Below are 26,526 nucleotides of genomic sequence, written 5' to 3'. Positions count from 1 at the left end.
TTAAAGTCATTCCAAAATTATCATGAACTTTATGTTATTTATAGGGGTAGGTGCAAAATATGGAAGGCACTTCAAATACTATTTTAAGCACTGGGGAGGGAGTATGTTTTTTTGATTTGCCTTAAGGAAGGACATGCAACTTTAAATGGTTATATTTCGGGTTTGAAAGGCATGTTTTCTTTAAAAGTCTCCTAACTCACACCATTTATCACAGCCAGAAATGGTTAAATATGGTTATTTATGGTGAAAGTAGGGTAATGCATTTTCCCAGTCACTCAGGGAGGTGAAAGAAAAATTATTCCTAGCTGCTGTGAGGGCCGTGAAACAGTTGTGCTCATAAATGTACAATGCCCCAAGTAGACCATGTGAAAAACAGTACTTTTTATTTTATACGATGAATGATCATGCAGCCCACTTACAATATGCCAAATAGCACCTAGAAAGGCCTCAAAACACCCAAGACAAAATCATTAGACCACAATTTTACTTTGGTTACGACCATAAATGCTATGTTTGGAGAGGAGTCGACAAAGCCTATGATGAAAAGTACAACAGGGGGCCTACAGAGGTACAGGGAATTTAGTTAACATTGATGGTAGAAAGAAGGAAGCATGTTATCAGAAAATATAAGAGGACCATTTGCAATCATCAGTCTGGAAGCTGCACATGGGAACCCTTTGGACCATCCAACACAACAACGATCCCAAACACAGGGCCAAGTCGAAACTTCAGTGGCTACAGCAGCAAAAAGGCAAGGTTATGGATCCCAAATGTGTGGTTTCATGCAAGAATGCCCATGAATCTATAGGGTCTGGAGGCTTTCTGCCAAGAAAAATGGAAAGCTTTACCACCTGAGAAGGTAAACCAAACTGCAAGCTGTCATTAATACTAAAAGGGGCAATACAAAGTCACCCTTTGAAACCTAAGCAAAACATAGAAAGATGGCAATCAACAACCAAAAATAAATGACACAGAAATGAGCAATAAATTGGTAAAAAAGCAAAATAAAAATAATCATACATTCATATATATACATAATATATACATAAATATTAATTAATTCCATTTCATTTGATTAATTCTACTTTAAATTTTGTCTGGCCATAGTTCAGCATTATTATTGTGCATATTATTGTTTGGCTCTTATAGTTATAGTGCATCTGCAAGAAGCTCCTCTTGCTTCTGCTTTGCTGTTTTTCAAAGCATTTTGTAAACTCTGTTTCTAAAGGTGCTATATAAATAAAGTTATTAGGGCCCGAGCATCTACCGATGAGAGGACCCTCTTGGAATGCAACGAATTATTATCATTTTTAGCCCCAATGAATCGCATTTTTGGAGGTCTAAGCATGCTCAAAAACTCATGAAAAGTGGTATGCTCCTGGTAGTTTCACCTACATTTGTGAAACTTGGTACACTGATGTATCATGCCCAAATGCTCAAGAATGCCTCTTGGAGCAAGAGCAACAGGAAGTCGGCTATTTTAAATTTTCTTCTCATTTTTGGCGATTTCAGACCTCAAACTTTTGCAATCTTGTCCTACAGGATTAATCCGATTGATTTCAAATGTGATGTGTCAATTCTCAACCCCTTGGTGATGAAAAGTTATCACAGGTCTGGGCAAAACTTTTACGGTTTTCCCGTGGCATGGCGTTCACTAATAGTAATAGCGCCACCTACTTGCAACAGGAAGTAAATCTTGAGGGACAATTATGATTGGATTTACATGATATAGGGTTTGGTCTACGAATGATACACCAAGGTGACGTGAAATTTATGTCCCCTCCACTGCCACCTAGTGGCCACTGGAAGTACTACACCATGTGAAATATCTCACAGCAGGTTCCAAACTCTCTGTGTGCATTATCTGACTTTCACAGAGAAAAGAGACTGCATCAGTCGGAGTCCTGCAAGGAACCCAGACATGCATGGGGGTGCGAGGGCCCTTTCATTGCTGCTTTAATGCAGCTTTAATTATTATTATAATTGTTATTATTATCATTATAAGGAAGCTAATTAAATCAGCACAAAAAACACAAGAAATTATTAATTATTATTTTAAATTATTGTCTAAACCTATTCATTTCTTGCCATTTGCAAGACATTTCTTGTGAAGGTGCTCATTGCCTTTTTCCTATCTATTTAAAAAAAAAAAACGAACCAATTTGCTCATTGTTTAAAGGTTTAAATACTTGTGAAAGGCCTATGCAGGAAGCACAAGAAAAATGATGTTGATCCATGTTTTAAAGGGTTGAAGATTAAGAATATGCAAACTTTTGAATGGGGACTATCTCTGTATTTTCGAAACAATTATATTTAGTTTAATGGCTGTGCTTTTCTGTGATGCCTTATAGTTTAATCTGAATCCCATTAAATATAAGAGAAATGTGTTTTGCCTGATCACTCATGATTTCTTTAAAAGAAATAGTAGTCTACACATCTTGAAAATTCTTCCAGGGTAAGCACAACTATATATATATATATATATTAAAAAGAAAAAAAGAAAAACTGATAAAGTACAGTCCCTTACCACATTATGAGGGTCGTGGATGAGGGTACTGTCTACATCATGGGTGTCACACAAACAGCCCGCGGGCCAGAACTGGCCTGCCGAAGGGTCCAATCCAGCCAGCTGGTTGACTCTGCAAAGTGTAAAATTCCAAAGAAGCCATTAATATTATAGTCCGACAAATTAATAAGTAAACACCACTAAATTGTGAGGAAAAGTCTTTGATTTTTCGGGGGTTGCTGGAAATGAAAATTAAATAGATAAATCCTGACACTGACTGGTACATTTCAGTTGAGGTCACCTCAGACTATATACAGACACAAAAATGACATATTTTTTATGGTATAATATTAGTAATATTCCAAAGCAAAGTACCACATTTCTTTCTTGAAATGACTTAAAATCTGAAAATCAAGGTGCTATTTAAAAAAAAAAAACATTGCTCCATAATTCCTGTCAATAACTGAAATATTTGAGTTCAGAGCATCTCAAACTATACCTATGCTGAAAATAAAGTGTTTTTTTTTACTGTAGGATATTGAAGTTCGAGTTGTGAGATTTGAAGCTATTGGTTATAGAATACCGGTATGCCTACAGCTGTTGTCTTTGAACATAAAAGAACCATAACTGAAACACATTTTTTACTTTCTTATAACATTTTATAACATGTTATTCATAATTGACTCATTAAATGTCTCTACATAGATCAGACTAAACGCATGGGCTGTGGTACAATTGCTATCCTTGTAAAATATTCCCGAATATAGTGAGAAATATTAGTATTTTGGTGTGGTTTTATTTCCGTTCAGACAGTATTAAGTGCGCTTTAATCTCCTCCCACCTGCCTAGTAAGGTTGCGCGCTCCCGGTGAGTTTTATAGCAACTGTTGCCCAGTGAGGAAGCGCCATAGTCACCGTAGTCCTGGCGACTGTAACCCACCAACAACAACCTCTCGCTCCATCATTACCACCTCCTCCACCATCCTCATCTTCATCAACCAGTCCACAGCTCAGGTTTGAATATTTTTATACTATTTTCAGCCCGATTTCAGGTCCGATCTCGCTTCAGCGGATCACTGTATGAAGGAGATATTAATGCTGTGGTGTATGTTTTGTCTGCTGCTGAATGAAGGCTCGGTGAATAGCTGGGGTAGTTTGCTAGCGAGGGTGTTTCTTTGTGACGTGGTAGCCTGCTTGCTAACGTTGCCTGTAGATACCCACAGCGGTGAGAGGTCCTGATCGTTAGCAGGGGCTAGCTATGTCCTCTCAAAGGCTGCTTTGTAGCAAAAACTGACCCTAAATGTGGGTGTGTGTGGCTGAAAACCGGTTTCCGTGTAACTTATTTGCTGAAAGTTACCATGCTGGGTGGTAGCATAGGTCTGGGCTAGTCACTGATGCTAGCTGGTCAGCTGGAGCAGGAGCAGGTGTCTGTTGTTGCTAGGTTGCTAACGCCAGCGTTGCCCTCTTACTGTTGCCATCCCATTTTTATAGCTAATGTTGCGGTGATATTGCAAGTGTATGTTTCGGGTGGTTCAAATGTTCTTGATCTCACTAAATCAATAACGTCGATCAGGAATGGAAAGTGCTGTGAGCTAGCTCTCCTTACACTAACTGCTATTGACAATAGCTAAGCCATTACTTTCCCTTTTGTCTTAGGGAGCAAGATAGCTTCGCTAGCTCTCCATCTGCCCTCTTTGTGGCATCAGATGGCTGTGATAAGCAATGTTTATAACACAAGGCTAAGTTTTGCAGTGGTTTGCAGCTTTGAGGAAAAACACCTGCCCGATTTAACATTTAAATACCCCAATGTTAGTACCCGTTTTCCCCGAAGCGTTTCGTTATTTGCAATGCACAATCTATAACTGGGCTGGTAACGTCGATTTATTCACCCATTCTGCGTTAAAGCTATTATTATTGACAGCGTAAATATTACATTTTGAATTTTTATTTTATGTGTGCATGTTGTTTTTCTCTGGTCTGCGCAAGAAAGGGAAGGTATTCAAGCCAGCATGACACTGTGCAGGGGTAAGAAGCTTAGTCTTAAATTGATCTTAATTTTTGCCAGGTTAATTTTAGGCTCATTTAAATAGGGTGAAAACATTAAGCCACATCTATTCAAACAAAGGTGCTATATTCCCTTTGCTCACAACAGAAGAGTGAACTTATTTCTTTTAATCCTGTGGGTGGTTCATATAAGCACACTGTAAAATCAGAGTCGTTCTTGCCAAAAATAATTTTGGAAACCGCTTGCCTTGCAAAAAGGATGGTAAAAATAACTTCAAACGTAATTCATAATTACTTTATATCAAACTGCTAAGTTTTTTTGAAATTCGGCTCTACACGATTTTGTGAAGTTGTTGCAACTTAAAATGACAAGTGAAATTGAATTGTTCTTTCTAAGTGTTACCAGCATTTGTAAACCAAGTTAGTCCAACTTAAATCAGTCATGACAGAGAATTTTGCCAATTATGACATCTGGAGATCTGGAGTTCTCTTTTCTTAACTGTGACTGACTAGTTTGTAACTGGCAGAATACAGATATAAAGCACAGTAATCTTGGTTTAGTGAAGTTGCTAAAACTTAGAAAGATTGATTTAATTAAACCTGTCATTTCAAAGTTGCAATTACAATTAGATATAAAGTAAACATAAAATAAGTGATAAGTGATAATAGTGATATGTACTTTCTTTTTTCAAGGCAGTCGGTTTCCTAGAAATTTTTGAAGTAAAATCAACTTGTAAGATTTTACAGTGGACTTGGTTTCTTAATGTTGCATCACAATTATTTCTGGGTCCATTGGGTCTCCTGTGCAGCTGCGACCTCTGATTCCCGTAAGGGGAGAGAACAGGTGTGTGTATGTGTGGAGAGGTGAATGGAGGACAGGTGCACCTCTAGTAGTTGTGGGACTCCGGACCACCTAGGTCTGTCTATTTATTCACCACACATAAATCAAATCAAATTGTCCATCATCATCCCTGGTGTTTGGTTCTCTTTTCAATTGTAGGTTAGTTTTGAGCTATGAATCCTTAACTACTCATGTAACAAGTGGGCATGATGAACCAATTAGATCAAAACACCAGTGGCACAATTTTTACACGTACTATAGGTAAAGCCTAACATAATATAAATATTGATCTATTGGCATATAAAACCCACTCCCCCACAACACATAACACAGAAAACAGGATGTTGGGAACTGCTAGTTATCAGATCATGTTACCACTTAACCTGTAGTCCGGTAGCACAGAAATAGTACCATGCCACCTGCTGCCTGGATCCTGTTACATTTCCAATCACTTAAAGAGGGGCTGATTAATTCAATTATTCAGTCATCCATTTTCATGGCTTAGCTAAATACAGCATGTTTGGTTTGTTATTTCCCCAGCCTACCTGCAATAATGTATAATGTTGATGAAAGAGGAGACTTAAACGCCCTTGTTTTTTTCTTTTCTAACCCCACATCAGGCAATAACAGAACAGGCACAATTACACTAGCTTTGTAACCTATGTCATGACGAAGTCATGATGAATCTGGAAATGTTGACACATTTTGTTTTCTGTGGTCCTGCCCTGAAATAAAATCAGACTAAACACTGACTTTCACTCACTCTTTTGGGAACAATTTACATTATCTCAAATACTGATGCAATGTTTTTGACATCAAAATCAACATTAGCAGTCCTTAAAAATATAAGTCGTTCTCAGTTTTCTATATAGTCTGAAAACTCCTCAAACATTTTGCATACCACCCCCCTGTGTCATCTCTAAATAACATCTCCCTCCACCTATTTTTCTGCTGTAATAGCACCTGATCATGCTCCTGTCTTGCCTGGGTTTACATGTGATGTATGTGTGCAACAGAGGGAGAGATTTTGCGTAGAGTGTACTTTTCAACCTAGTTCACCAGCTCTTATTTCTTCACTTGCTCCATCAGACTCCACCTTTATCATTAGAAATGCAAATTATGATAGTTTGTATTTTCCGGTAGCTGTGACTATGAACCTTGCAGTCTTTATTTATCATTTGTTGCTTGTAATGTTAGCGAGAGGAGAGAAAAGGCAGGGCAAAATGTTGCCCTCCTTGGTGGCTTTTGTTCCTCTGTGTCTTTGTAGGGCTTGCACTTGCTCAGTGGAGCACAGCATTTAAGTGGGCCACAAGGGAGTGCCTGAATGGTGAGGCAGGAGGTGTGTTGGTGTGTGTATATGTGTGCGTGTGTTTGTGGAGGGGGTTGGGGTGAGGCAACAAGAGTGTGTTGTGATGCAGGGGCGCTTTTTCACGATTAGGTGGGCTTAGTTGGGGCTGTATACTTTAGCTTTCAAACTGCACTGTGGACTAAAAGTCTACATTCTCCTCTCTTCATGATCCTTTTTTAGCATCGGGATATAAAAAAAAGCTGAAGGCTACAATTTTACTGTGAGTTTGACATTATTATATCACTTTGGAAGCCTGCAACCAAAGGCTTTTTTTGGGAATTGATCATCATAATTTACAGTTTCTTGCATCAAAATCGTAGAATATAAATATTTGAACTGGATAGTTTATTTTTCCACAAGCCAGGCTGCAGCCTGTCTAGCAAACAGCCTGCTGACATGTCTGACAGTGATAGTATATACTCATATTCCCCTCCCCAAGGTGTTGAAAATAGCCATGCTGGAAGCAGACGGCTTTGCTTTAATGAATCTCAGAGCAGCCCTATATGTTTAAAGAAAATGCAGATTTTTCCTGCCACCTGCCTTACTGTCCCTCACACTCTCAGTGCACAGAGACAGATTGACTCCTCTTTAGCCCAACTATGAGGGTGATCACCTCAACACCTCAACATGAAGTGATGGCCTTCTTCCCAAGAAAAAGGCCAGTATGATACTGAAGGTAAAGGGAAGGGGCAGACCGTCTCTGGAGAGAGTCAAAGCTGTTAGGAGACCCAACTTAATTAACCAAGAGAGGCTTGTTGATGGAAACTGTGATGGGGAGGAGGTGGCCTTCCCCTGGAAGGAATGGGTGGTGGTAGCCATACTATTATTAACTCACAAACACAGGTTCACCATCTATTCACACTCTTATCCTTATCTTCAAAATAGTTCACTTTAGCCTTGTTTTGCAAGTACTGTAGTCTTAGATCTCTGACGTGCTGAGCTTTTTTTTTTTTTTTAAATTACTACTTATGACGATATCTGGTAAAGATACTTGAAAATGACTTTTCAGTTGTTCTTTTTTCAGCACTGATCCATGACTCCTAAACCTGTAGCAGTGGGAACTGACAGAGCAACAAGAAGCAGCATCTATTTGGAGTTTGTTAAATATTAACTTGCTTTATGGCTGTGAACATGGAGACAAGACCATGTGGCACTGATGCATGAGGCTCTCAGTACATTAAGTACCACAAGGCAGAAACAGGTGCTCGGGCAGAATTGCTCTTGAGCAGCTTTAGGAGCATTGATTTGTGGTGAAATGTTGTGGTTTCTATTGTGCCTTGCTTAGTTTCTCATATAGGGATATTTTATGTCCTGGGCTTACCAAATCATGAGATAATTATTTCCTCTATGCAAAGATTTTGATATATTTGTCTTTTTGTTATTAAATGCAATATGTCCTGGACATGCTGAGGCTAAATTTTTACCTGTTGGGATATTAGAGGTAATGTCACTGATTTTATGACTATTCTACCAGTTCTTATAATAAGAGGGGGGTAACACAAAGTGATGTTTGTGAGCCATCTCTACGTTGATTCCACATGAGTATTGGCTCAATGATGCATTATGATTATTATGTTGTTGTAACTGAGTTAAAGTTGCTTTTCCAGTTATACCAGTAGAGTGTATTCACTGATTGTGCCCATTATCTATCTACAGTAACGCTGTGTTTTCTCTGTCTTATTTAGGCGCCATGCAGACCCCTGAAGCAGGCGCTGACTCCACCTCCACTGTCCCTCTTCAGACCACCGTGCCTGTCCAGCCTACCGGCTCCACCCAGCAGGTGCCTGTCCAGCAACAGGTACATCCATCATGTTTGTGTGTGTTTGTATCTTTATGTTCCTACGTGTGTGCATACTGTATGTGCGTGTCTTCCCAGAGCAATGTGTGCCTTTAGTCAATTAGATAATTGATCTGCAACTCTTGCATTTTGTCTTGCCAGGCCCAGACTGTTCAACAGGTTCAGCATGTTTACCCAGCACAGGTGCAGTATGTGGAGGAAAACAGTGGCGTCTACACCAATGGCAACATGTGAGTCAGTCTACTGCCCGGCTCTGCTCTTACACCACTTCACAAATATTAGCGCAGCGTCTCTGCAGCCTGTTCTTTCTCCTCTTAAGTCTCTTCAAACCATCATTCATGTCAAAAACACATGATGTTGGTGGGACTGCATTTGTTTTTTGCGTTTTTGTTTTTTCATACAAGGGGTCTGCAGTCATGCGTTTGATTGTGCTCAGTCACCTGAACATGACCAGAAGAAGGCCTGTCTTTTGAGTGCTGATACTACATGGGGGTCTCCTGGGTCTGAGGAGTGGGGGGTTACATAGAGACCTGACTAACAAGCCCAACTTGTCCTACTGTGATACACACATCTGCGTTTGCACAGACACAAATAAACATACTGTGTGACCTCAGTTACTGGTGGAAACACTCATATAAGGCACACTGCCAGAGTAAGTGCTTTCAGCAGTGTTATTTTAACACTCAACGAGTCAATTTTGATATTGAGTCACTGACAGATGGGCCTTCTCTACAGAGTGTAAAACTTACACTGATCATACTGTTGATTTCTCAGAGTTAATTTAACTCTGGCAAGAGTTAACATTTTACACTGCACCACACTAAACAACACTGACAAGTGTTAATCAAGTTTTACACTGTGAGGAAAATGACACTTAAAGTGTTATTTACATTTGAAACCAAGAGTTTTAGTGTTAATTGGGGTTGGAAATTAACTTTTTTGTCCACTTTCCACTGTGGCAGTTAGACTATAAAATCTACCAGCCGCTCAGTAGATTACTGTTGTGCTATTAGCAGGTGAGTGAAGCAAATCTAGCAGCCACTTGCACTCTCTACCAGCATTTGGCTAGTGGCTGGTGCTAATTTCCATCCCTAGTGTTAATCATAATTTACTCTTATTAACTCTTCATGAGTGTTAAACCTTAACATTAACTCCCAACACAGAGTTGATTTTTACTCGACTCCTGCAGTATTAAACACCATTTACTCATGTATTTACTCATGTATTTACTCCCAACAAGTGTTATTCTTACCCAACATCTTCAATGTTTTGTAAAATTTACTCTTCAATAGAATTAAATTGTCTACTTTACCATATTCCTAACAACACAAATAAAATTTAACTTGGGAAAAATAAACACCATTATAGCCATATCTTAATACAAATTGAATTAATAAAAAATCCCACATTTTTTTCAGTGTAAGAAAAATACAGATTTTTATACTTCCTCTCATAGTAAAACAACTTAAAATGTACAATTTCTTTATCTTTTCATTGCAAACCCTTATTTCAAAGTTCACCATCATGTGAAATCTACCAGTCAATTCTGGAAAACTATCTGTCGCCTTAATACAATGTTGGTTGACTTGTATGGTACAACCTGCTTGTCCAGAAAAATGAAGAAATCATGGATACTCCTCTTCATCCCAATGGCTAGTGGATAGGGTTGAGTGGTGCTACTGGTGGCATCAACTTGCTCCTGGATGTTTGCTCACCTTGGAGGATAAAAAAATTGGCACTGTGAAAATCACAAGTTAACATGACTTAATTCTCTGTGGTTCAAAATCGTAACCCCCACTACACATTCACAAAAAGTGCCACGAGTAAGTTGGAGATAAATAATAATAATAAAATCAATATTTTAATTAATTAATTGATTTATTTTAATTAGTTAATAAGACATTTGTTCACTAGACTACAAAACGAACCTTGAACATGAGAAGATCCACCTCAGGGATGCAGACACCTTGCCTGGTCTCTTCCGGCCTTAAGCTTCCAGAGGAATCAGGTGGATGAGGATAATTGAAGATGGAAGCAAGATCACTGTCCCATCCTGTACACAAAACCAAAGGAAATAAGTATTTTAGGATACTATGATTTTACAATTTATTTTCTTCAAACAAATTTTTCAAGCTAGAGAAATGAAAGAGGAAAAAGCCAAAGCCCAAAAGAAAGTAAATCGAACTATTATTTTCTGATATTCGGTACCGGAGTCACAATTACTTAAATGCTAATAGGTTCGTTACTCATTACTCCGTGAAAAGCAGACAACTAGGGCCCGTTTCACACAGCACACGTCAGCAGTCAGTGACTTCAGCTTCGCCGAACTGCAGCATGTTTCATGCTTGTGGTGTTCACACATGCAGTGTTTTAGCAGCGTTTTAGCAATGGGGCCAGAGTATAAAGAATTTGACAGTCTTGTCTCTACTGTGCCAAAACAACACATATATTATTGAAGTATCAATGGAAACAAAAAAAGTAATGCAAACATTACTTTTATTATGCAGTAATTTAATTACTTTTTTGTAATTGCAATTAGTAATTGTTATTAATTACTAATTATCAGTAACTTGCCCAACACTGTGGATGAGTGACATAATATAAATACTGCTACTTCCAGGAGTATCACAATAAAAAGTGAACGATGTATACAGAAAATAAAAGTACAACAAACAGGCCTATGGGAGAACCACCTCATAAAGCCACAAACTATATTTTTAGGCAAGGACTAATTCAGAGTTAGGACTTACCTCTCCAAAAACGTGACAGCTATATCTTCTCCACACTGCAGGATGAAGTCTCACTCCATCTGCAATGAATAAATACCTGTTTAAAATAAATGTTTAGAGCAGTGACAATTACAGAATGGCACTTCATAAATAGTGACTTAGTGACAGTTTCCCACAAGCATGGAAGAAATGTTTTGTTTGTTTAATGTTGAGAGCATGGACGAAAAGTTATGCTTGAAAAAAAGATACATTTCTATACATTTACATACTTTCGTTTATGACAGTTTCAAGGGATGATTTACAAGCAAACACTAACTGATCAGAATTTCTCAAAGCACAAAATGTCTACTTGTCGTCTAAAAAAACTCAGACCACAAATTACTAATTTGAGACAACTAGACATTTTGTATTTGTACCCAGGTTCACTGTAAAAGCTAACTGAAGTAGCAGAAAAATAACTGTTTCAGCCTGAATTCTCTATAAATGTGCAATATGTTAATCTAGAGGTTTAAACTAATTTCCTCTCACAGAGTCCTTAGTAGTCTATCATACTTTGCAGATGGGTAAAAATAAAGGTATTATCTGCTATTATCCTTAAGAGCCTGCATTATATTACCTGCTCTGTGGCTATGAGTATAACCACTTGGTTTCGTCTTAAACCAAACATAGGTACTGTCGGTTTTTCTTACCAGGTATATTTTCAGGTCGTCAACACGAGATTAACACCGACGGGAACAATGATTTCATGTTAACTTTAGCTAGTTAGCCAACCTTTAAAAATGCCCAATGTCAATTTAGTGCTGGAGAAGATGCTTGCCTGGCATGATAGCCACAGCCCGTTAACCACGGTAATATCGGCAGAGATGCGTTTGGTCCCGCAGGTCTCCATGTTAGCTAACATTATTTAGCTACCAAAGCTAAGCTTAGGCTAACCAGTTTACTATTTTACTGAAAATCATGGACGTTACAAAGAACTTAACACCATTACTCCTCCACATTAATGACATTAACGTTACTTCCTGTCGGATGGTCTACTTTTACATTAGCTAGATAAAGTTAGCATTAATTGGATTCACATCAGTGTTGTTTTGACATGTAAGCTAGCGGTCGGCTCGGTCGTGTTAGCCGGGGTGTGTGGTTAACAACAATGCAAAGCTACTCTAAAGTGCCGTTTCTGTAGAAATACCTTTTTAAAAAAAATATATATATATATTTAACTATGACAAACTCACCAGAGTCTGCTGAAGAGGAGAAAAGGCGACGTGAAGGAAAGTACCTGGTCGCTTCAAACCATAGACTGTGTGGTTCAACCGATGTGGACGGAGCTCTTCAGAGTACTTTTCAAACTGCGTTTTCTATCTACAAAAAAATATCATAAAAGCTGGGGAGCTTCTTGCTCCAACTGTTGTTTTAATAACAGTTGACTCGTCGATTAACTTTGACACTGCACATTTTACACTGGAGCATACGACTTTCTCACAGGAGACATTTTGACTTGGAGCAGGAAAAGCACAGGTGTTACTAACGAGGCTCGGATTGGCTCCGTTCGATTCAAGAGTCCAGTGAGAGTGACAGTGAGCAAGCATGCACTATACCAGGATCCCGAAATCAAAGCAGCTAAATGGAATTCAGCCATCCCGCATTTCGTTATTTACACTTGTGTTGTTTCTACTGTGACATTTGTATTTACTGTATACAAAATCATACATACAACAAACAACTGTACGCATGAGCTGAGCACCAGGCTTGTGTCAACATATTATGTGAAAGGCAAACATTCAAATATATAAATTAAATATTTAATGTTACTTTGAATCAAACTTTTATATTTATATATCACTTATTTATATAGCACCTTTCATACAATCATACAGCCCAAAGTGCTCCACAGTGCAAGATTAAAACAGCAAGAAAAAATAAACATGTACAAAGAAAGACTAAACATAAAAACAATAAAGATGAGATTTTTTTAAATAAACAAAAGTTAAAAGGTTATTTACCTATTTGTATGTTTATTTTGAAAAAGACTGTATGCATTTAGCGAGAAGAGACTATACATTTACTATAGACACAATGCATATTTAAAAAGTGTAAATTGACACGCCATCCCTGGGCATCCAAACCTGACACAGAAGGATACCTGTGCGACAAATTTTGCCATGTAAGGCCACTGACCAAACGTCGTTATTTGACAAGATGAAATTGTGTTAAATGAATACGTTTACTGAGGTGTTACTGTTACTATAAAGGTTCAACAGGTGTCTTACACAACTAAGAAATCATACTTTGACTTAAAAAAAACTTAATTCCAAGAAAAAAATACAACTTAATTCGAAAGATGCAATGAGGTACTTAATCCTTTAGGCTATTTTTATAAAACTATACCCTTAGTTTCAGGCCCACTGACTGACTGCTAACCTCTCTTCTGAACAGAAGAACCTACTCGTACTCAGAGCCGCAGCTGTATAGCCAGAACAGCGGAGGGAGCTACTTTGACACACAGGGCAGCTCATCACAAGTGTCCACTGTGGTGACATCTCATGGCATGACCAACAACGGAGGAGGGGGCAGTGGAGGAATGAACATGAATCTGGCGGGTGGTCAGGTAATCAGCACCAGTCCTGGGGCTTACATCATGGACAACGCTGCACCCCACCCTGCCACCCAGACGGCACGAGCTTCCCCAGCTACTGTAAGTCCACAGCAGCCGCTAATTGGGCCCCTCACCTACTGTACATTTGCCTGCCTCCTTTTTGTGTGTTTGTCGATAGAGCATTAGAATAAGTGTGACTTTGTAGTAGAGTCTATCTCCCCCCTGTTCAGATCCACACAGCTATTAGTTTGCATAGACTCCTCTTATCAACATAGATGCTCTGTTTATGTCATACTTTATTGATCCATGCACTAGTTTGATCCAAAATGTAGGACGCCAGCAGAGTTCCATATTTAAACTCAATATTTTAGTCATGTTTTCAAAATACCAGCATGCACACATAGTACGTATATTATGTCACATTAAAGAGAGGTAACTTAAGTGTGCCCATGAGTGTGTGTGGTGGTGTGTTTTATCTCTGGTGATGATCCTTTGCTGATGTATGCGATGCGCTGCGTAGGCTGTGTCTCTGCAGTGATCGAACTACTGCCAGCAGTGTTCACACTGTAACCCTTAATATTTAATGTTCAAGCAATGCAGGACTTTGCTTCCATCCCTCGTTTCATTTATCTGTTGTTTGCACTCTTTGGTGAAGAACAGGGATACTGATGTTGCTTTGCCCGTGGGCCCACTTTTGCAAAATGACAGAAGACCAGGGACCAGTTAATACAAAAACATTTTTAAATTCGTATTTGTATATAATACATGAATTGCCTGTTTTCAGCCTTTCTACATTTGCTCTCCTCACTCATCTTAGCCAAGGGGCAGCTCGAGTCGTAGCAGCAAAGCACAGGTCAAGTGTAGGCAGGGGTGTTTGGGATTTTAGGACTTTGGGGGCTTAACCTGGACCTCTGTGTCTTCCCCCTAGCACTTTTTTTCAAAACAAGCTGTATTTGATGCTTTTTCATGCACTCTCACACCTTATTTACATTAAAATTACAAAAAAATTCCCAATGTGTATTAATGTTTTTTCAATTTAAATTAGAAAATGGTCGATGAACCACCTGGCACCCTATAGTAGGGACGTAGGCTGAGTATTACTGGTAGGGATGCAAGATGTTAGATATTTTTTGCAGATGAGCCAGTGTATAATTTGGCATTCTACTATTGTGACAGCCCACGAGCAGATGGAGAAATAACATACAAAGCTTTTCAATGTATGTAATATTCATTCATTGAGCAAAATCAGAAACATACTTCAACCTGGAGTTCAACATGTTCAATTTGTCAATTAAAATAGTAAATAATAAAGATATAAGTTTGTCGTATTGGCAGAAATCAGTATGTTGGCCAATACCAATGACAGGCCGATATTATCACGCATACCTAATTTCTAGTGTATAGAAGAAAAGGGGGGCTTAAACCTGAGACAGGTGTATTAAGGAAGGGGAGGGGACTCACCAACTCCTCACGAGAGTCCTTTCAAAGTGGTGCATGCAACACAAGAGCCCCACTCCTCTGCTGTAGTCTAAACACCCCATTAGGTATTTTTGCATTGTCCACCAAGATGATGCTTTCTGCCAGTAATGTAGCAAAGATGCTTGGCAACTGACATTACATTATGTGGATATCAGTCACGGCAGAGAGTTTAGAACATCCATTAATGACTATGCAGAGGATAAATGTTTTACATTTTTTATGCAATCAAAATGTTTGCAAGGTCGCAAGGGCATTTTAACTGCTCGAGCAAAATACCAGCTCATCCTTGCCTAGCTTAAATTATGTTTTTGACAAGATTAATAGGCCCTTAAATCGGCTGCATTTACTGCTGCAGAATGGCCAAGGTATTCAGTCCATTTCTTGCTCCATAATTTCACATACCCCAAATCACAAGAGGTAATCTCTACAACTTGAGATGTATCAAAAGCATAAATGATGGATAATCAGTGGACAGCATTGCTCAGAAACAGTATGTTGTTGTTTCACATCAAGTTTTGTTAGCCTGTGTTGCTGTGTATCTTTGTGAGACAGTAGGCTCTTTGTAAAAGTGCCAGTGCCCAATTAGATTCCCTCCCATGGCACAAGAAGCAGCTTTTCAGCATAACTCTTGAGTTTGACTACAGGTGTTACTAAATCGTCTTGGCACACTGCCCTAGCCTTTTGTTTTATAATGGAGTCTGGCATTTTCTCTGCACATGGTAGTTGTTATAAGTGGATCTGTGCTAGTGGAATCTGAAAGGGTTGTACGTCTGCCAGTTACCCACGACTGATGTATGTTGTAGTTGATCGTGTTGAGTTTATGTCCACTTTTCTCAACGATGCAAAGATTTTCCTTTACTGACAGGGAGTCTGCTCTGCTTGGGTTTAGCGGTGCTTGCTTTGGGATCCTTTCTAGATTATTTTTATTTCTGCTGGTGGATACTAACGTGTCTACATCTCTTTATTTTTCCTGCTTTTGTTTTTGATTTCCTCCTCTTACATTTTGTTGTCCTGTGCTTCATGGTTTATCAGATTGAAATGGCGATTGAGACGCTCCAAAAATCTGAGGGTTTATCCAGTCAGAGAAGCTCGCTGCTCAACAGCCATGTAAGTTGCTTTTTACGAGTGCTTGCCCTCGCTTTACTTTTGCTAGACTTCTGCCTCTCTTAACTCTGTAAACATTTGAGTTTGATGTGCTTGCTGTTTTTGTTGCTGATTTTAATTGTTACTATTGTTTTGAATTTACTGGCTGCTGTAGAAATGCTTTCGCAGAGGTGTGATGATGCTACATCATCAAGATTACAGACTGTCAGTCTGAGGTCTTTCCAGACAGTTTGCGTGGAGCAGGGTGTGAATTTCTTGAGTAAAAAAAGCATGTATTCCTTTGCAGCTCCAGTGGCTGTTGGACAATTACGAAACAGCAGAGGGCGTAAGTCTACCACGATCCACCCTCTACAATCATTATCTGCGCCATTGCCAGGAGCAGAAACTGGACCCTGTAAATGCAGCCTCTTTTGGCAAACTCATCCGCTCCATCTTCATGGGACTCCGTACAAGGCGCCTTGGGACAAGGTTAGCTTTTTTTTTCCAGATTTATTTTTTTCTTAAGCGAAGAAAAGTTGTCAGTTTGGGGATTCAAAATTTTCATCCAATTGCAGTTTGATTGCTTGCCTTTGTCTATAACCATAATACTCTAAAAGCCTCATCCATTCTTCTCATGTTCCCCTCTTTGCCATCCATATGAACTTTTCTGTACACCTCACATTGAGAGTGTGCTAATGTGTGTTTACTTTGTCTTGCAGAGGGAATTCCAAATATCATTACTATGGTATACGTGTGAAGCCAGACTCCCCGCTCAATAGACTCCAAGAAGACATGCAGTATATGGCCCTGAGACAGCAACCTGTTCAGCAGAAACAGAGGTACACAGGCAACTAAACATGCACTTAGACATGCAGTACAAAAGTCACATCTGTGTATAGATAGTGATGTGAAACATGTGTTTTAAGGTTCAAGCCAGTGCAGAAGTTTGATGGCTGCTCTGGGGAGAATTACTCAGGTGGAGGCCAGCACCATCCTGGTGCAGCAGAGCAGACAGTCATCGCACAGAGCCAACACCACCAACAGTTCCTAGGTCAGCTGCTTTTCTCTTTATCTGAATGTCTGTAAAAACAACAGCACATCAGATGCACTGAAGTATATTGAATATAACCAAATTTTTCAACTTTTAATTTTTTTTAATGCTCCAACAGATGCATCGCGTGCACTCCCTGACTTTGTAGAGCTGGACCTGGGACAGAGCAATACAGAGAACATCAGTCCGGAGGATGTGAAAGCTCTCCAGTCCCTTTACAGAGAGCACTGTGAGGTTAGATAAAGGACATTTTCATTTTCACTGCGATGTCAGCACCGCAGCACACTTCCACACAAGTGTATTTCACAGGGGGTCAAGTTCCTCTTCAATGCTCAAAGAAAGCTAAGTAATCTACTTCGATGTTGTAGTATCCATTGTTAAAACATCATCAATATGACTATACAGGCATTGAGACTGTCCTTTCATCTATTGATCTGCCTGGACTTGACCACCCTTCAATTCTATTCCACTTTTTTTTCTGTTATGATTCTCATTGATCTCAATTTCATCCATGTTTTTATTCCTTATTATTATATCTGCTAGTATCTATTATTACAGTAATTTAGTCATTTAATCTTATTTAAGCTGTGTTTAATGAGAAACTAATTTTAAGACTAAAAATACTGAATGGAAGTTTTACAGATTTTGAAAAAGAACATGTATTTAAACTTTGGTTGGAATCAGAGTTTAGAAACTTTGGTAAAGGTCATGTGTGTTTATAATGACAGAGATTCGTAAATGCCAACTGCTGGCATTTTAGAACAGAATTTTCTCTTCGTCTTATGAAGTTTTCAATCACAGCTCGCTTAATGTCTGAAAACTAAGGATGAGGTCATACACAGGTGACGGCCAAGGCCTTGTGATCTGACAGAGAGCTGTCCACCTCTTATGATTAAAGGGTCAGTCACTCAAATTGTAAAAACACACGGATTTCCTCACATCGTGATGGCTAGCCATGCAGATTTTTGTGGGTTGATGTGCTGAGGTTTTGAGATGTATGGATCTATGCTCCTAAGAGGATTGAAAAAAGACTTTGGGCATTTTCAGACCTGAGGAACATTTTCATAGTTCTAGGAACCAAAGAAAAAAAAAATACTGACCTCGCTGGCAACAGGCTCCTCGTCTTTCAGAAAGTAGTTCCCCTGAAAGCTTTTCACTTTTTTGTTTATTCTTCACTTTTGTTTCAGGCTATCCTGGACGTGGTTGTCAACCTCCAGTTCAGTCTAATTGAGAAGCTGTGGCAGACATTCTGGCGTTATTCCCCCCCTGACTCTGTAGATGGTGCCACTGTAACAGAAAACAGGTGAGGTCAAGCTGATGATAATTTTTTTATAATTTTTTTTATAGATGAAGTCTGTCAGTGTTTTGATTGAAAGACATATTAGCAAGCTGAACTCATCTGGGGTTTTTTTCTTCAACAGCAGCTTAAGTGAGATTGAAGCACGGCTGCCGCGTTCACAGCTGTTGGAACTGTGCAGAAATGAGGCTGTACTCAAATGGATGAGCACCTGTGACCATCTAATGTACCAGGCCCTTGTGGAGATCCTCATTCCTGATGTCCTGAGACCCATTCCCAGTGAGCCACAGTCGCAAACACTTGTCAAAATTGCTGCGTTAATGTTTGTAACATCACAATCATGAACTCAGTGTTTTTTGCTGCTTTTTAGGTGCCTTGACTCAAGCCATTCGCAATTTTGCCAAAAGCCTGGAAGGCTGGCTTAATAATGCCATGAATGCCATTCCACAGAGAATGATCCAGACCAAGGTAAGCTATCAGTATTCGTGGTTAAAATGCTACACAAAGGTTTTAAAAGGTATAAATACTTACAGTGGGTAACACCTGGCCTTTTGTGTGCTCTCTCCACAGATTGCCGCTGTTAGTGCCTTTGCGCAAACACTGCGCAGATACACATCTCTGAACCACCTGGCTCAGGCGGCACGTGCTGTTTTGCAAAACACATCACAGATTAACCAGATGCTGAGTGATCTCAATCGTGTTGACTTTGCCAACGTACAGGTCAGAACAGCTCGTTGTTTTGGGATATTCAGCTGTGGTGTTTTTGTTATTTGTACTATACCATACCTTCTCTATAACGCCATTCTGTTTTGCCGTGTTGCTGTATAGGAGCAGGCATCATGGGTGTGCCAGTGTGAGGAGGGAGTGGTTCAACACTTGGAGCAGGACTTCAAGGCCACACTACAGCAGCAGAGCTCCCTGGAGCAGTGGGCAGCCTGGCTGGAAAATGTGGTCACTCAGGTGCTCAAGCCATACGAGCACCGGCCCAGTTTCCCCAGGGCAGCTCGACAGTTCCTGCTTAAGTGGTCCTTCTACAGGTCTGCAAAAAAAAAAACAATACTGAGACACGTCTGTTAGTGTGCAGCAGGAGACAAAACACTCACAATGCTTTTCAATGTCTCTGCAGCTCGATGGTGATCAGGGACCTGACCCTGCGCAGCGCTGCCAGCTTTGGTTCCTTCCACCTGATTCGCCTGCTGTACGACGAATACATGTTTTACTTAGTGGAGCATCGTGTGGCCCAAGCTACTGGAGAGACACCCATTGGGGTCATGGGGGAGGTATAAATGTGGCATCTTATCTTCACAGTATTTAAAATACCACCATACCACCACATCACCACACTACAGTACATGACTGATAAACTAAATATTGGAAGTGAAACTACCTTGGTTTGGTCATTTTAAGTATGTTGATAAAATCACTCCAGAAGACATGTTTTACCTTATTATAATGGAGTATCTCTTTTGAATTAGGAACACATTCAAACTACGTGAATCACTAGTAGCGCACACTAATTATGATGTTTGTCTCTGCTTTCAGTTTGACAGCCTCAACACCCTGTCCCTCACTAACATTGATAAAGGTATGTGATAAAATGTATAAAGCTCTATAGCCTGAGAAATCAACCAGTATTCTCGAAAACCTTCCAGTAAAGTTCGAATCTCTTGAAGTGGGGTTGTAAAAGGCACTTATCCACAGACAATGTATTACATGCAGTAGATGTCAGTCGGCACAATCCCAGTTTAAACGAGCAGTCCATCATGGAAGCTAAGCAACGTACTGCAGTGGACAGGCCAGCAGCAAAACATATAACATCACTGTCAGACAGCAATTTCTGACACGAAATTGAAGCTGTTTTTTCCTAACTCGGTCTGGGCCAACTGACATCTACAGTATGTAATACACTGACTATGGACCCTGCTTCATTCAACCCAGTTAAAAAAAATCCAAACTATTCCTTTAATTGAGCTCTTGAGTCTATACCCCTGTTTACATATGTGATGCTTTCTCCTGTCTAGATGAAACTAGTGGGATGGACAGTGACTTAGAAGACGACACAGAGGAGTCAGGGGAACCTCTTGCCAAGCGAGAGAAATCGGAGCATGAGGTGATCCAGGTGATCCAGGTCGGGGCACTAGAGGACGGGTCCCACCCTGTGGTGGGGGTCGTCCAGCCTAGTGTCCTTCACTCGCTGCCCCAGCCCCCGCAAGACCACGCTGAGCACATCCTAACCCCCTCTGCCGGTACTCCCACCATCCGCCACTGCAGCACCACAGGCAACACCTACGCCTCCGTTTGAGGCTCCGAGGGCACGGCCAGCCTCGTCTGGCCTGTTTTTGCTGTCTTACTCTCCACATATCTTTCTCTCTGTAAGTCTAGATGTGTCCGTCTTTTTCATGCATTGTCTCTGTCTGCACTTGTGTGGACACGCTGTCCTCTCCCTGTCTAGCCCGGTCAGTGGGGGGAAGTGCTGAAATGATGATACTGTGGCCAAGATGTGCTGTACGTGTCTGACTGCTTAGATTCTGGATGTGGTGTGATCCCATAAGTCTGTGCTCTATCGCAATGCGGCAGCTGGAGGAGGACTAATTTGACCTGTTAAATGTTAACGCCTCTGTCTGTCTGTTCAGACGGGTTTAGTCTTGAAGGAAATCTTAACTCTTTCAAACTACTGATGTCTCAGAGCTCAAATCCATGTCACTAGTCCCAGCGGAGCAAAGTCATCAATTGACTCAAGACCTTCATTTATTGTAAATAGTTTTGCTGTTCTTTTAATTGGTATTACCCAAAACTCATGGTGCTATCATTGTGTTTTTGTTTTATTTCCATTTATCCCTCCTAATTTTAGCATGATTTCTGTCCACATAACATTCCAACTGCTGATTAACGTCTGGCTGAACAAAATATTTTGAGAATTGTATGTAGCCAAAAAAAAGAGAGGACTTTGAAAAAGGATCATGGGGCAGTTTGTCTGTTCTGATTGAAAAAGATACGGTAGCCACCAACTGACAACCACTTCTAGTTTTCAGCCACAGAAAAAGAAACCCCTAAAGAATCTGTGCTGCTACTTGTGTATATAGAAATGAGACTGAGGAGACTGGCTGTACAAAAACCACTTCTTCAGTGCTAGCTTTTCAATGCGCTTGGTGCATAACGTTTGCCTTTGTTCATTTTAGATGGCTCTGTGGTGTGGTTGAAAGCTGTAATCTTGGAAACAACCTACTGGACATGTTCCCCTGTTTTATTTTTATTTGTAGTTTCTGTCTTAATGAAATTTTCTTAAGTTCACAAAGGACCAAAAACAAACCAACAAGAGGAAGCTGAGAGTGAGCCACTTTGGGGCCACCCGATAGCTGTTTCCTGTCCCACAGTGCCATGTTGCAGAGCAGAAGGAATGTCAGGGATTTAATGTACCTCGGCTTTATCATAGTGCCTTATCCTTAAATGCAGCTGTCCTTGTAGTCCTGACTGTGTGCTGTAGAGAGCCCACAGCCCCTCTGCATTGTCCCAGCCACAGATTTGGCTTTCTGGTGACTTTTGGCTGGATTTGGGCTGGCTCATCAGTGTCAAGACCAAGGGGATGCAGGCACAGACACACCTGTTGTTTTTCTCTGGATCAGCTCTGCTAAGCTTATTAGAATCACGGTCTTTAGCCTTGCTCCTGCCCTCACTCTGCCCTCTTGAGGCCTATTCTTGCATTCACCTTTGTTGTCGGGTGAAGTGTGTGTGTGTGTGTGTACGTGCGAGAGTGTAGACACGGATGCATAGGTCTGCACTGTGTTGTTTTTTTTCTGTACATGTGTATATAAGCCTGTGTGTCTGTGTGCTTGTGTGTATGTGTTGGAACACATCCATCAGTCACCCTACCTCAAACCAGTGGTGCCAGCCCTTTTGACGCGTGCAGCACAGTCACCAAACCTTATTGCACACACACCACTGTACTGCACAAATCTCAACGCGATAGAGAAAAGCTGCATTGCTTTTTCTCTCACCTCTGATACATTTCCATTTCAGTTTTTAGCCCATAAAAAATGCTTTCATCCTTTGTTCCCTGTTTAAAGATCATCTTTGTACAGTGGACCAAAAGTAGATATTTTGTGATATTCAAAGAGATATATAGATATATATGTATAGTATATATAATGATGATACACTACATATATTTGTTGCTTTATATGTGATTGTTTCTTTTCGTAGCTCCTCTGTAATTAGTTCATAGACTGTGAAATGGGAAAGGCATGGGGACTAACTTTGGATTCATTAGACTACATCTATACTTGAACTGTTATAGCATTCTATGTTGTGGAGATTATTGAGATTAATCCTCTGAATAGGAAGATTTTGTTACTAAAAAAAAGACTTTTGTTATTGTTTTTTCATGCTTGTTGAAATGGTCTGCACGGTTTCTCTGCAGAAATGTTTATTTATTGATATTTATTGTGTTTTGGTTTAGATGCTTACCCATTACAGCATATTATAATGGGTCCTGATAATGAATCATGAATTATACCACTGCAAATGGCAGACCTACTGTACAGAAGGACCAGAAGATTTTTTTGTTCTGCTTGTTTTTTTTTCTTTGTAAGTCATGTATGTAGGTTGATTTAGGTTTTTAAAAAAAAGGGTTGGCACTGAATGTGCTCTAATCACTTTATTTCGGCTCTATCACTGGTCAAATGATTACTTACTAGCGCACAGGACCTTTGCCAACTTGTTTTCTTTGTGTCCGTTTAGAAATCATGCCTAGCAGTAACAGAGTGGGAGAGTGCAAATACAGCGTGTCATTTCGGTTATTGGGTCAGTGGACTCAGATGTTTTGTTAAATAATTTCTGACACATTTGGGAATTTAAAAAGCAAATCCCGGCATCCCCAAAGACACGATCTTTATCAATTAAAGGTTCAATGTGTAGGATTTAGGGGGATATGTTGGCAGAACTGGAATTTAATTAAAGTATGTTTTCTTTAGTGTTTAATTACCTGAAAAAAAAGTATTGTTGTGTTTTCGTTACATTCGAATGAGCTGTTTTTACAACACAGGGAGGGAGTCCTCGTTCATGGAGATCGCCATTTTTCTACAGTAGCCCATAACGGACAAACCAAACACTGGTTCTAGATAGGGTCGACCACCGTAGTTAGCAGCCTCTCCGCGACAAACTGCAAAGCATCAGAAAGAACAGATTGTCAGCGTGAAACTGCTTTATTTTACCAGTTTAAATCACTGTGTCTAATTGTTTTGGAGAGAAAGAGGTTCCCAGTGAAAACCTCCTGAGCGTCTGGGTTTTAAGTAATCAGAGACGAAAGGGAGCACACAGTAGCAGGTGCTGCAACGAGCCAAATGTCATTGATTTGGAACAAGAAACTGCTTTATTCAGCGTCTTTGCTGGTTATAATCACTGGATCCGTTTGTTTTGGAGAGGAATTGACCTCAGTGCATAATTAGGCTCCTGCATAAAATTTCCTGAAAATCTGAATTTTAGGTTATCAGAGAAGAAAGTTGAGCACACATTAGTGGGAGCTGTGCTAGCCGCCCATCTGCAACAAGGCAAACAGTGCTGGTTTGTCATATGAAATTGTTTTATTTAGCATTTTTTACCGGTTTAAATTACCACTTCCGTTTGTTTTGGAGATCAAGAGATCTCTGCGCATATTTTGGCTCCCAGTCAAAACCTCCTAAACTATGAACACAATAAGGAATTCTAACCACACGCAAGTTCACGCATGACACAAGAGAAGTTTCAGCTGGTTTCAATCTGCAACACTCACCACTAGATGCCACTAAATCCGAACAAACTGCTCCTTTAAACTTAAGGTACACATGTCATTTTGTAGCCTTACCCTGAGCCTGCTGCTTTAAAATCTCTGGCTTACCAGATCTAAGAATTAAACGGCCACGAATCTGTCTTTTTCTTATTATTATTATAAACATTAAGAACAGTTTGAAAAGTTTGCAAGAAAAGGTCAGTTATCTTTAAGTAGCTGAAAGCTGAAGGTCTGAGGTATTTTGTTTACATCAGTGTGACCGTAACAAACTTGCTCCCTGACTTTTGGTATTAAACTGTCAGATGGAAGTTGGGGAACACTGAGTACCGTAATGAAAATGTCCAATACAAAAATGGATGCATGCAAAAACCTAAACCTTACATCATCTTCTACATTCTCCAGAGCTGCACATAAATTTGTAATAACTGCAGCATGAATGAACTACCCCATTCCTACGAGCTCGCTTGACTGACTCCAACACACACTCAGTCTTTGAGAATGGCATTGTAAAAAGCGATGGGGCTCTGTCTGAGACTTCCAATTTAAAATTATGTTGTAAATCTGGATAGTTGTGTATCAGTGAGGAATGAGGAACTTGCTGGGTACTTTTTGTGCATTTTTACCTTCTGTTCTCTGAATGATCTTCTTTTCATATATGAATCTCAGCTCCCTTGTAGATGTAAACTTGTATTATTTTGTGCCTGAAGTGAAAATGGCTTATAAAATGTTTTCTTTGAATCTTAATTGTGTGCTTTAGGATCATAAGTGCTTTCTGGTCTTGCACACCAACCATGTGCTGCTAGAAACTTTTTTCTGTGTAGAGAATGTGTTTTGGTCAGGTTTCCCCCCCCCCCCCCCCCCCTTTTTTTTTTTTTTTTTTTTTTTTTTTAAATTCTACACAGACTCACGTGCCAGACAGTGATTTAGCTTTCTGCATCTTAAAGCCTGCCTGGTTAATACTGACTGGACTGATGCTAATGCTGCCAACATAATTGTACTTTATTTCTCAGTGTCTTTAAAAATTGAGATTGTTTTTGTAACAGCTGTTTGCAAAGGAGCCCGTTTCAAACCAGAAAAAAAAGACATAAGCTATTCCTTAACTTGTCATAGGAGCGAAAGCTAAGAGAGGCCTCTTCAACTGGACAAAACGGCAGCTTCACTGACCCAGAGCAGACTCCAGTGCCTTTAATTTCGCCCTGGCCAGAGCAGATGGCCTGGGTGACTATTGGGTCTCTGGTGGGCTACAGATCGAGGCTATCAGAGCAGATATTTCATTGCACAGGTGCTGCCACTGAGAAGACACCAGGAAAGCATAAAGACCTGTCCTCAAACTGGACTATTTATTTACTGGATGTGACACCACACATACTTAGTAGTTTAAACATGGTAGATTACCTGCAGACGGCTTTTTATTGTACAGAACTGGTAAATGAACAAGGAGAGTTACTGTAAGTAAACCGCTCTCTTGCGAATTGTTTTTTCATGATCGTGGTTTCTTTTGTCAAATGATATTTTCTGAATGCTGTGACCTGTTTGAGATTTGTATTTGGATGTTTTCAAGTGCCATTTGACAGTCTAGTGAGTCGTGGCCATCTGTAGCACGCTCTAATGCAAGCACAAGCATTTGGCAGTGGCATTTGGGGAAGGTTCTTATTTTGGTTCACCCTAGACAAAAGTATGTATATATCAAAAACTGAGAAAAAAAGGTATATTTATTTGTGTCTTAATTATTTGATTTGTTCTTTTGGTGAACATTTTATCAGATATGTTGGCTAAAGTGCTTTTGTGATTTCTTTTCTCCTCTTTTTTTGGATAATGTATAGTATCTGATATAATATATACACACAAACTTCATGTGACTTTCTTTTTGTGTGCCATTAAGTTTTTCTTCTCAAATTGGCAAGCGAACCAATGCGTGTAGGGTGATTTGTATTGTGTATTTTGCATAAAAAAATGAGGACAATTGGGGGACTTTTATATTTATAAAGACATTATCATTTAGTGTGTCGTATTGATGAATATAGAAACTATTAA

General features: G+C 39.8%; 1 protein-coding gene and 2 long non-coding RNA genes across 3 annotated transcripts; 1 reads left to right on the top strand and 2 right to left on the bottom strand.

Annotated features, from left to right (window-relative positions):
* Window positions 1-456: 456 nt before the first annotated feature.
* Window positions 457-12,859, bottom strand: LOC121959610. Its single transcript, XR_006106933.1, has 6 exons — window positions 12,458-12,859; window positions 11,247-11,305; window positions 10,425-10,549; window positions 10,097-10,211; window positions 2,528-2,639; window positions 457-822 (listed from the first exon to the last, which is right to left on the bottom strand). It is a non-coding gene; the product is annotated as an uncharacterized LOC121959610 (long non-coding RNA).
* On the top strand, window positions 3,384-23,877 carry rfx3 (regulatory factor X, 3 (influences HLA class II expression)). Its single transcript, XM_042509018.1, has 17 exons — window positions 3,384-3,519; window positions 8,384-8,496; window positions 8,638-8,726; window positions 13,659-13,917; window positions 16,330-16,404; window positions 16,688-16,869; window positions 17,100-17,219; window positions 17,307-17,431; window positions 17,550-17,665; window positions 18,619-18,734; window positions 18,853-19,007; window positions 19,099-19,196; window positions 19,299-19,448; window positions 19,557-19,765; window positions 19,855-20,008; window positions 20,271-20,313; window positions 20,750-23,877. The coding sequence occupies exons 2-17, from the start codon at window positions 8,389-8,391 to the stop codon at window positions 21,028-21,030; spliced, it is 2,280 nt and encodes a 759-aa protein (XP_042364952.1). The 5' UTR covers window positions 3,384-3,519; window positions 8,384-8,388; the 3' UTR covers window positions 21,031-23,877.
* On the bottom strand, window positions 18,652-19,647 carry LOC121959612. Its single transcript, XR_006106934.1, has 3 exons — window positions 19,515-19,647; window positions 19,260-19,374; window positions 18,652-18,718 (listed from the first exon to the last, which is right to left on the bottom strand). It is a non-coding gene; the product is annotated as an uncharacterized LOC121959612 (long non-coding RNA).
* Window positions 23,878-26,526: the final 2,649 nt, after the last annotated feature.

This window comes from Plectropomus leopardus, chromosome 20, assembly GCF_008729295.1.
Source record: "Plectropomus leopardus isolate mb chromosome 20, YSFRI_Pleo_2.0, whole genome shotgun sequence".
NCBI lineage: Eukaryota > Metazoa > Chordata > Actinopteri > Perciformes > Serranidae > Plectropomus > Plectropomus leopardus.
The sequence above is the reverse complement of the archived record's forward strand: the minus strand, read 5'-3'. Positions and strand labels throughout refer to the sequence as shown.